Source organism: Arachis hypogaea, chromosome 2 (genome assembly GCF_003086295.3).
Source record: "Arachis hypogaea cultivar Tifrunner chromosome 2, arahy.Tifrunner.gnm2.J5K5, whole genome shotgun sequence".
Classification (NCBI taxonomy): Eukaryota; Viridiplantae; Streptophyta; class Magnoliopsida; order Fabales; family Fabaceae; genus Arachis; species Arachis hypogaea.
The window spans coordinates 3,675,913-3,687,872 of record NC_092037.1 but is presented as its reverse complement, the minus strand read 5'-3'; the positions used below and the strand labels follow the sequence as shown (position 1 = coordinate 3,687,872).

Here is an 11,960-nt window from a genome sequence, read left to right as displayed (position 1 = left end):
ATTTGTCTGATGATTAATGACTGTTTTCCTTTTATTTGATATTGGCTCTATTAGGCTCAATCTATTTTTTGTATGAGCATGACTTGAAACTCCCTGTTCTGTGATACTTTGACACACTCTTGATACTTTTGTTATGAATATTTTGTGGTATTATTCATATTTTGTGCAGGTGCCCCTTGATGGCAAAAGGGGGAGGAAAACTAGTCTCCAAAATTGAAATTTGGAACTAATGAAACAGGGGAAGGATAATGAAAACAGGGGATGAAATTTTCAATTGATGAAAATTCATGATCACCCTTGTTTAAAGAATGCATGTTGTCATCATATTTGTTTCACTATGGTTACTGCTGATTATTGCATTTGGCATTTGGTTTATAATGATGTTTGATTTATTGAATGCCTGATTGTTGATTTATCTTGATGAGCATGTTTTTATTTGGAATATTCTTATTCATCTTGGTAAATATATTGATCAGAAAACATATTTTTGGTAGTTCCTTTAAACTGTGATATCTAACAGCTGCCATGTTTTGTTCATATGAGATTCAAAAATATTTTCCTTACTTGAATGATATAGCTCTGATACTTTGACTGGAAAATAATTGAATTTTTTGAACAACACTGTTTGAGCTTAGTTGATGTGTAAATTGAGCAGTAAATCAGTTTATGATGTCAAATGACTTTTGATTATCAATTAAAACTGCTCATAAATCAAGCATTTAGCATCATAAAATATGCTAAATAACATTGTTATTTTGAAGCTTGATTTAAATTGTTACAGATATAAAGCTTCCCTTGGTAAACATGGTACATCAAGGGGGAGCCATGTGATAATTTGAAAGGGGGAGAAATTCAATCTTCAAAGGGAGTACTCGTACTCAATCTTTAAATTTCTTTCCATTTCAATTTTAATAATGTTTGTCATCAAGGGGGAGATTGATGAGTTTGGAAAACTCCGAATTAATATTTGTGATGAACAAACATTATTAAAAATAATTAATTACAAAATTATTAATTTGATCTTAATTCACACTTGTTTAATTAATAATTTTGTTGTGCAGATTTGTGTTGGGCCGGAAAAACAAAATGTTATCACAACTGAGCCCATATATATTTTTGATGAAAGCTTCCTGTGTTTGATCCGAAACCAAACTTACCAAGAAAGCAAATGCTTTTAGTGGGCTAAAATTCAGTAAGCCCAATGTGTTTTAAAGCATGCTTTGGTCTGAGAAGGAAATGATATTGGGCCAAAAAATGAAATGTATTGCTACCAAGCCCAATGTTGATGAATGTTTTCATGCCTTATTCGAATCCATGAAGCAAATGAAGTGCTTTCATGCTTCTCAACGGATCCCATCTCTTTTCTTTGAATGGAATTCAAATTTAATTAATGCATTGGAAACATAAGAAAGAAAGAGAAGATTGATTTGATGGCTATTATGACACTTCACGCTACTCAACAAAGGGAAGTGGGAAACTTTAATTCAACTTTATTCTCTCTCTTTGTTCATTGATTATTGTTCAAATCCATTGAATATTTTCTCTCTTCTCTCTCATCCCTTTTTTCTTCCTTCTTCGGTTATTAACCAGGAATCCATGTAAGCTACTTGGAGCTACCGAAAGGAAAGGAAAGCATGCATCAAGACCATCAAGCTAATGATGGCAAGAAAACATACTAAAATAAAAATGAGATGTGGCTGAGATATTCACCAAATATGGTTAGATTTGGTGAGGTTATCTTGAGCTTTTCATGCTCAAAATGGACATTGAAGATTCGGCCAGCAAGGAAGATCTTGGAGGCGTGGCTTGTCTTCGATTCTGATCAACCACCACAGGGAGTAGCTAGAGTGGCGAAGTGATGGTTGAAGGCAGAGATTGAAGCAGATGAAGTCATCATCATCATGAAGCATCAAGGGCCAGAAATCCATCTTGGAGAGGAAGCCAAGGATGGAGTGCTCGGATTGATGAAGAGTGATGACCAAGGAAGGACTAGAGGTATTTGCATGTTGGTTTTTGCATGAGTTACTTCTTCTCTCTTTGTGGCCGAACCGGTTTTGTTGTGAAGGAAAAGAAGCTGAGCTCGGGTTTGGGTTTCAACCGTGAAGGCTTCACTTCTCTATAAAAGGGGTGAACAATCATGGTTTGATTCAAGGAGTAAGATTTGAGAGTGCAAGGCACAGAAGTCTCAGAGCTACCTAAGCTAGCAGTTCTTCTTCTCCTTCAATGTTTTCTGTTTTGTAATTTTCTGTTTAATTTTGTCATGTCTTGAGTCTCATGGAAAAAGGCAAACAAGTGAGGTTTGTATGAAAAAGCCATAGAGCGGAAAAAGGCAGAGAGTGCAAAATTAAAAGAAAAAGCCATAGATGTCCTTAGAGTTCTTCTGTACATCTGTGTTGTGTTTCATGATTCTGTGGGAATCCCCTTGTAAGTTGGGTTAGCACTTTACAACTTGTAATCTGGATGATTATAGTAAAATTCCATCATTGTTGTGATGGAGACTGGATGTAGGCTGCATTGCACTTAGCAGCTGAACCAGGATATATCTGGGTGTAATCTTCTCTCTTTCTTCCTACTTCAATTCTGTTTTTACTGTTCAGATAAAAAATAAAAAATGTCTCGTGTCAAGTGACGAGACAAAATGAAAATGTCTCGTGGCTAGGGACGAGATAAAACAGAAAAGTCTCTTCTAAGTCCAGCAAGTGTTAGCAAGCAAAAAGGGGCTAAGATTCAACCCCCTTCTCTTAGCCACTGAAACCATCAGTATTTATATGAAAATGATAAAAGAGTTGATAATTTACTATTTGTCTCTATCTATTTATCTCTTTATTACATATAAAATTAATACCAACATATAAAATGAGCTTATGTCATATTGTGTTATGTATTTGTATCACATAAACAATTTCACTTTTCACATATATAAATGATAACTTCGCAATTTAGTATATAAAAAATAATTAGATTTCTCTATAGTATTAATATGTCATTTATCATCGTCCGTTACAAAATTTAAATCAATTTTAATATGTTACTAACCCATTTTTTAAATTTATTAATCAATTAAATTTAATACATATTGTTACTATATTGAATTAAAAAGTAACCATTAAAGATAATTTTTTCTTGTATTTATTTTTGAATAATTATATTGACTCATATATAAATTATTAGTTAATATTTTGTACAATATTTTTCACATATTATATTATTATATAATTTATCTTTAAATAATATAATATTTTAAATTTATACTACATAATATAATTAATTAGCTCTCAAGTCTTAATCTAGTGATACTATCTCAGAGAAATAATTCAAATTGAAGATATGTATGTATGAGTATGATACTACAATTTGGGACTTTTCTAGTTTTTTTTTTTTTTTTTTTGTGTACAGTAAAATTACTCAAACAAATTGAAGGAAGAAGAAGAATTAATTGAATATGGAACTCCACTGATCACCTGCAGTCAACAACTCAATTAGATATTTATATGAAATCTAAGCCACAACCACAAAAAATGATGAGTTCCAAACAAACTAAGCATAAGACATATTAAGAAAAGTGCTTAAAGACAGGTACCGCGTGAAGCCATTGTCTAAACACTATTAATTTCCACAAAGACTAGTTTCCATTGGTCACACTTTAGATTTTTTGAATACTTTGTTTCATCCTTCAAAGAAGAAGATAAAAATGAAGTCAACTGCAAAGTCAGCTATGCACTCCACTGCATACAATTATTGCTGAATACCTTTACTTTGCAGCATTATTGCAATATTCTTCTCTCTTCCTTACATTCTCAAAATCCAATCACTCACTCATTCACTTCCTGTTGTTCTGATTTGTATTCATATCAATGGCTGAAGCACTTGTTGTTGGAGCTTTAGTTTCTGGCTTCGCCAACGTTGTTCTTGACCGGCTCATTTCACATGAGTTTGTTGACTTGGTGGTGGGCAAGAAGCTGGACCGGAAGTTGGTTGACAGGCTGAAGACTGCTATCTTGGCTGCCAAAGCTCTGGCTGCTGACGCTGAGCAGAAGCAGTTTGGACACGAACTCGTCAGGGAGTGGCTTGATAGTCTCAAGGATGCTCTCTACACTGCTGATGACTTGCTGGACCGTCTCTTTATCAAAGCTCAAATTCGCAACAAGACACGCATTCATCGTCCTCACTTCCTTGATTTGTCTGGTAGGAAGATGGTGACTAAGATAGAAGAGGTGGTTGAAAGAATAGAAGATCTTGAGAAACGCAAAGATACCCTTGGTCTCAAAGAGATTCCAACGGGTAGCTCCTCATGGAGACCTCCATCCACTTCTCTTGTCAAGGGGAATTTGTTCGGCAGGGATGGTGACCAACAGGCATTAATCAAGATGCTAAACGACAACAATGATCATCAGTTGTCTGTCATCTCTATTGTTGGTATGGGAGGGGTTGGTAAAACAGCTTTAGCCCGATGGCTGTACAACAATGAGGCTTTGATGAAGGAGTTTGATCCAAAAGCATGGATTTGTGTTTCTGAAAATTTTGATGTTGTTGAGACTACAAAGAATGTTATAAAGGAGATCAATTCAGGTGATTGTAGCCTTGACAGCTTCGAATCACTTCAAAAAGATTTGAAGAAAAGACTATCAGAAAAGAAGTTCTTCATTGTTTTGGATGATGTTTGGAGTGAAGATGCTGACATGTGGAATACCTTTATCACCCCTTTTCAACATGGGAGAAAGGGGAGCACTGTTCTTGTAACTACCCGCAAGGTAAATGTTGGTCTAACAGTCCAACACTATAACTCTTACACTCTGAAGCAACTGTCAGATGATTATTGTTGGTCTATTTTTGCGGACAATGCATCCTTTCCTGAATCAAATGAAAGCTCAGAACTGGAAGGAATAGGTAGAAAAATTGTCGAGAGGTGTGATGGCTTGCCGTTAGCTGCAGAAACAATTGGACGCTTGTTGTGCTCAGAGCGTCGTGTTGAAAAATGGAATAAAATACTATCGAGTGACATTTGGGAATTTTCTGTGGCAAATTGCAAAATTGTTCCTGCATTGTTATTAAGTTACGATCATCTTCCTACTCATTTAAAAGGTTGCTTTGTTTATTGTTCATTGTATCCCAAAGATTATCAATTTGATAAGGATGAATTAATCTTGCTATGGATGGCTGAAGATCTTTTGCGACCTCCAAAGAGGGGAGAGACTTTAGAAGAAGTTGGTTGCGAGTGTTTTGATGACTTGACTTCAAGACTATTTTTCAAGCAGGTCGAGAACGATGATGAGAAGTATTTTGTGATGCATGATCTCATGCATGACTTGGCAACTTTTCTTGCTGGAGATCTTTATTGTAGATTTGGTGAAAAAGAAGATATGAGTATTCTAACTCGGCATTTGTCATACAATCATTCAACCCCTGAGAAAATATGCTCCTCTAGTAAAAGTGAATCTTTGAGGACAATATTGTATATCAATGATGGAGATTGTTTCTTGAAAGCACGCGCAACATTACCATGTGACATATTGTTAAAGAATAAATACTTGAGAGTTTTGTCCTTTGATACACTCAATATATTTCCTGATTCAATAGCTAAAAAATTGATTCAATTGCGCTATTTGGATCTCTCTTCGAGTGATGTAATGATATTGCCCGAGTCATTATGCAACTTGCGCAATCTACAAACTTTTAAGTTAGAAGGATGTTTAGAGCTGACTATGTTGCCTAGTAGCCTGGGTGACTTGATCAACCTACGGTATTTGGATCTCTCTTGGAGTTCTGTTAAGATATTGCCCGAGTCATTATGCAACTTGTGCAATCTACAAACTTTGATGTTAGAAGGCTGTTCAAAGCTGACTATGCTGCCCAATGGCATGTATAATCTTGTGAATTTGCGGCATCTTAATATAAGGGGTACTCCTCTGAAAAAAATGCCAAAAGGAATGGGCAAATTAAAACAGTTGCACATTTTAAGCAAGTTTGTGGTGGGAAAGCAAGAAGACAATGGAATCCAAGAGTTAGGAGGGCTTTTATATCTTCATGCATCACTTGAGATTCAGAATTTGGAGAATGTGATTGATGGCAATGAGGCAAGGAGTGCAAGGATAATAGATAAGAAGCACATTGACGAGTTATTGTTGGAATGGTTTCTGCCTTCAGGTGATGTTATGGCTTCAGACGCACAAACTAAAAGGGATATACTCCACAGCTTGCAACCTCACAACGGCTTGAAAGAGTTGAGAATAAGGGGATACAAGGGTACAATATTTCCAGATTGGTTGGGGCATAGTTCCTACCAAAACATGACAAGTGTATCTCTACAATATTGCAGGAATTGCTGCGTGCTGCCTTCACTTGGACAGCTGACATCTCTCAAGTCCCTCCGCATTGAAAGGTTTGATCAACTGAAGAGCATTGGCAAGGAGTTTTACAAGAATGAAGGCCATCAACATTCTTCGCCTATTGCACCGTTTCCCTCACTCGAGACATTGGTATTTGATGGCATGTCATGTTGGGAGGAGTGGAGCTTACCTGACTCAGAAGCCTTTCCTCAGCTTAAGAGCCTTCAAATAACAGGGTGTCCAATGTTGAACGGAGATATGGTTAATCAGGTATTAATGAGAATCGTTTCTTCCTCTTCGGATGTTTCCAAAGTGCGCCAACTGGAAATACAAGAACAGCGTGAATCATGGGAGAATAAAGAGATGACACTCGATGGGGATAGTTTAACAATTAGTGGATTTGAATGTGTGGCGGAGTGTGCATTTAAGGCAAGGATCATCCACCATCTAACTTCCCTCCAAGAAATACACCTCTCATGGTGTTCATCTGTTGTATCGTTGGGGGGCAATTGTTTACCCAAATCTTTGCGAAAGCTCACAATCCTTGGTTGCCGCCAAATTGAATTACTCCAGCAACAACACAAGTATGATTTGGTACATCTACAAATAGAATTCAGTTGTGATTCACTGACCTCATTGTCATTGGATGCTTTTCCCAATCTCCAGAATCTGGAGATATTCAGGTGTTCAAATCTGGAATCAGTTTCAATGTCAGAGCCACCACACGCTGCTCTTCAACGTCTCACCATCAGTCAATGCTACAAATTTGTGTCATTGCCATCTGAAATGAATAGTCTTCTCCCAAATTTACAGTCTCTGGACATACGAGGTTGCCGAAACATTTGTAGGTGGCCAGAGGGTGGTTTGCCGGCTAACCTGAAAGAGCTTAGTGTAGGAGAATGCGAGGAACTAGTGAGGGGTCTATCATGGTTGGGCAATTTGGACAACCTCACTCATCTTTTCATTGATGGTTCTAACTTTGAGAGCATAATAAAATCATACCCAGAGGTGGGTTGGCTGCCTCGCCTTCCCTCCCTTACCATTCTTCAGATAAGCTGGTTTCCTAATCTGGAGACATTGGAGTGCAGCGAGCTTCTCCACCTCACCTCCCTCCAACAATTACACATTTCAAACTGTTATATGCTGGAGAATATGGCAGGAGAAAAGCTGCCTCCCTGCCAGATTTGAACACCATTCTATCTCCAGATTCTCGAGATTGGGGAAGGCATCCAACGACAATGAAGTCAGTGAAGCACAGCTTTCATATATTTGTAGATGTACCAAATCATACTTGTCTTGTTGCTGGAGTAATTCAATTTGGCTGCATTCAAATAGGTTGAGCTTTTGCAAAGATTTGGGTAAACAATTGCCTCCCAAGGATACAACAGACTCACACCCTGAGATTTGTATTTCTTGGAGGGAAGTTAGATGGTGGATGATCCTTTCCTTAAATGCACACTCCGCCACACATTCAAATCCACTAATTGATAACCTATCCCCATCAAGTCTCATCTCTTTACCCCATCCTTTATCATTTTCTTGTATTTTCAGTTGGCGCACTTTGGAAACATCCGATGAGGAAGAAACGATTCTCATTAATACCTGATTAACCATATCTCCCTTTAACATTAGACAATCTGTTATTTGAAGGCTCTTAAGCTGAGGAAAGGCTTCTGAGTCAGGTAAGTGCCACTCCTCCCAACTTGGCATGTTGTGAAACTGCAAACGCTCCAGTGAGGGAAACGGTGCAATAGGCGAAGAATGTTGATGGCCTTCATTCTTGTAAAACTCCTTGCCAATGCTCTTCAGCTCATTAAAACTTTCGATGCACAGGGACTTAAGAGAAGGCAGCTGTCCAAGTGAAGGCAGCATGCAGCAATTCTTGCAAGACTTGAGAGATACACTTGTCATGTTTTGGTACAAGGAATGCCCCATCCAATCTGGTAATATTGTACCTTTGTATCCATCAATTTCTAACACTTTCAACACACGGTGCGGTTGCAAGCCCTGGAGTATGTCTTGTTCATCACTATGTGTGTTTGAAACCATATCATCACCTGAAGACCATTTCAACAATAACTCCTCAATGTGCTTCTTATCTATTATCCTTGCATTCCTTGCCTGATTGGCATCAACCACATTCTCCAAATTCACAATCTCAAGTGATCCATGAAGATTTAAAAGCCCTCCTAAATCTTCCATTCCATTGTCTTCTTGCTTTCCCACCACAAAGTTGCTTAAAATGTGCAACTGTTTTAATTTGCCCATTCCTTTTGGCATTTTTTTCAGAGGAGTACCCCTTATATTAAGATGCCGCAAATTCACAAGATTATACATGCCATTGGGCAGCATAGTCAGCTTTGAACAGCCTTCTAACATCAAAGTTTGTAGATTGCACAAGTTGCATAATGACTCGGGCAATATCTTAACAGAACTCCAAGAGAGATCCAAATACCGTAGGTTGATCAAGTCACCCAGGCTACTAGGCAACATAGTCAGCTCTAAACATCCTTCTAACTTAAAAGTTTGTAGATTGCGCAAGTTGCATAATGACTCGGGCAATATCATTACATCACTCGAAGAGAGATCCAAATAGCGCAATTGAATCAATTTTTTAGCTATTGAATCAGGAAATATATTGAGTGTATCAAAGGACAAAACTCTCAAGTATTTATTCTTTAACAATATGTCACATGGTAATGTTGCGCGTGCTTTCAAGAAACAATCTCCATCATTGATATACAATATTGTCCTCAAAGATTCACTTTTACTAGAGGAGCATATTTTCTCAGGGGTTGAATGATTGTATGACAAATGCCGAGTTAGAATACTCATATCTTCTTTTTCACCAAATCTACAATAAAGATCTCCAGCAAGAAAAGTTGCCAAGTCATGCATGAGATCATGCATCACAAAATACTTCTCATCATCGTTCTCGACCTGCTTGAAAAATAGTCTTGAAGTCAAGTCATCAAAACACTCGCAACCAACTTCTTCTAAAGTCTCTCCCCTCTTTGGAGGTCGCAAAAGATCTTCAGCCATCCATAGCAAGATTAATTCATCCTTATCAAATTGATAATCTTTGGGATACAATGAACAATAAACAAAGCAACCTTTTAAATGAGTAGGAAGATGATCGTAACTTAATAACAATGCAGGAACAATTTTGCAATTTGCCACAGAAAATTCCCAAATGTCACTCGATAGTATTTTATTCCATTTTTCAACACGACGCTCTGAGCACAACAAGCGTCCAATTGTTTCTGCAGCTAACGGCAAGCCATCACACCTCTCGACAATTTTTCTACCTATTCCTTCCAGTTCTGAGCTTTCATTTGATTCAGGAAAGGATGCATTGTCCGCAAAAATAGACCAACAATAATCATCTGACAGTTGCTTCAGAGTGTAAGAGTTATAGTGTTGGACTGTTAGACCAACATTTACCTTGCGGGTAGTTACAAGAACAGTGCTCCCCTTTCTCCCATGTTGAAAAGGGGTGATAAAGGTATTCCACATGTCAGCATCTTCACTCCAAACATCATCCAAAACAATGAAGAACTTCTTTTCTGATAGTCTTTTCTTCAAATCTTTTTGAAGTGATTCGAAGCTGTCAAGGCTACAATCACCTGAATTGATCTCCTTTATAACATTCTTTGTAGTCTCAACAACATCAAAATTTTCAGAAACACAAATCCATGCTTTTGGATCAAACTCCTTCATCAAAGCCTCATTGTTGTACAGCCATCGGGCTAAAGCTGTTTTACCAACCCCTCCCATACCAACAATAGAGATGACAGACAACTGATGATCATTGTTGTCGTTTAGCATCTTGATTAATGCCTGTTGGTCACCATCCCTGCCGAACAAATTCCCCTTGACAAGAGAAGTGGATGGAGGTCTCCATGAGGAGCTACCCGTTGGAATCTCTTTGAGACCAAGGGTATCTTTGCGTTTCTCAAGATCTTCTATTCTTTCAACCACCTCTTCTATCTTAGTCACCATCTTCCTACCAGACAAATCAAGGAAGTGAGGACGATGAATGCGTGTCTTGTTGCGAATTTGAGCTTTGATAAAGAGACGGTCCAGCAAGTCATCAGCAGTGTAGAGAGCATCCTTGAGACTATCAAGCCACTCCCTGACGAGTTCGTGTCCAAACTGCTTCTGCTCAGCGTCAGCAGCCAGAGCTTTGGCAGCCAAGATAGCAGTCTTCAGCCTGTCAACCAACTTCCGGTCCAGCTTCTTGCCCACCACCAAGTCAACAAACTCATGTGAAATGAGCCGGTCAAGAACAACGTTGGCGAAGCCAGAAACTAAAGCTCCAACAACAAGTGCTTCAGCCATTGATATGAATACAAATCAGAACAACAGGAAGTGAATGAGTGAGTGATTGGATTTTGAGAATGTAAGGAAGAGAGAAGAATATTGCAATAATGCTGCAAAGTAAAGGTATTCAGCAATAATTGTATGCAGTGGAGTGCATAGCTGACTTTGCAGTTGACTTCATTTTTATCTTCTTCTTTGAAGGATGAAACAAAGTATTCAAAAAATCTAAAGTGTGACCAATGGAAACTAGTCTTTGTGGAAATTAATAGTGTTTAGACAATGGCTTCACGCGGTACCTGTCTTTAAGCACTTTTCTTAATATGTCTTATGCTTAGTTTGTTTGGAACTCATCATTTTTTGTGGTTGTGGCTTAGATTTCATATAAATATCTAATTGAGTTGTTGACTGCAGGTGATCAGTGGAGTTCCATATTCAATTAATTCTTCTTCTTCCTTCAATTTGTTTGAGTAATTTTACTGTACACAAAAAAAAAAAAAAAAAAACTAGAAAAGTCCCAAATTGTAGTATCATACTCATACATACATATCTTCAATTTGAATTATTTCTCTGAGATAGTATCACTAGATTAAGACTTGAGAGCTAATTAATTATATTATGTAGTATAAATTTAAAATATTATATTATTTAAAGATAAATTATATAATAATATAATATGTGAAAAATATTGTACAAAATATTAACTAATAATTTATATATGAGTCAATATAATTATTCAAAAATAAATACAAGAAAAAATTATCTTTAATGGTTACTTTTTAATTCAATATAGTAACAATATGTATTAAATTTAATTGATTAATAAATTTAAAAAATGGGTTAGTAACATATTAAAATTGATTTAAATTTTGTAACGGACGATGATAAATGACATATTAATACTATAGAGAAATCTAATTATTTTTTATATACTAAATTGCGAAGTTATCATTTATATATGTGAAAAGTGAAATTGTTTATGTGATACAAATACATAACACAATATGACATAAGCTCATTTTATATGTTGGTATTAATTTTATATGTAATAAAGAGATAAATAGATAGAGACAAATAGTAAATTATCAACTCTTTTATCATTTTCATATAAATACTGATGGTTTCAGTGGCTAAGAGAAGGGGGTTGAATCTTAGCCCCTTTTTGCTTGCTAACACTTGCTGGACTTAGAAGAGACTTTTCTGTTTTATCTCGTCCCTAGCCACGAGACATTTTCATTTTGTCTCGTCACTTGACACGAGACATTTTTTATTTTTTATCTGAACAGTAAAAACAGAATTGAAGTAGGAAGAAAG

The 11,960-nt window shown here is 36.8% G+C and overlaps 2 protein-coding genes across 2 annotated transcripts; one reads left to right on the top strand and one right to left on the bottom strand.

Annotated features, from left to right (window-relative positions):
- The first annotated feature begins 3,854 nt into the window (after positions 1-3,854).
- LOC112762544 (putative disease resistance RPP13-like protein 1) lies at positions 3,855-7,514 on the top strand. The gene has a single exon (XM_025808418.1). The coding sequence runs from the start codon at positions 3,855-3,857 to the stop codon at positions 7,512-7,514; it is 3,660 nt and encodes a 1,219-aa protein (XP_025664203.1).
- Positions 7,515-7,570: 56 nt separating this feature from the next.
- LOC112762536 (putative disease resistance RPP13-like protein 1) lies at positions 7,571-10,667 on the bottom strand. Its single transcript, XM_025808405.1, has 2 exons — positions 7,697-10,667; positions 7,571-7,647 (listed from the first exon to the last, which is right to left on the bottom strand). The coding sequence occupies exons 1-2, from the start codon at positions 10,665-10,667 to the stop codon at positions 7,571-7,573; spliced, it is 3,048 nt and encodes a 1,015-aa protein (XP_025664190.1).
- Positions 10,668-11,960: the final 1,293 nt, after the last annotated feature.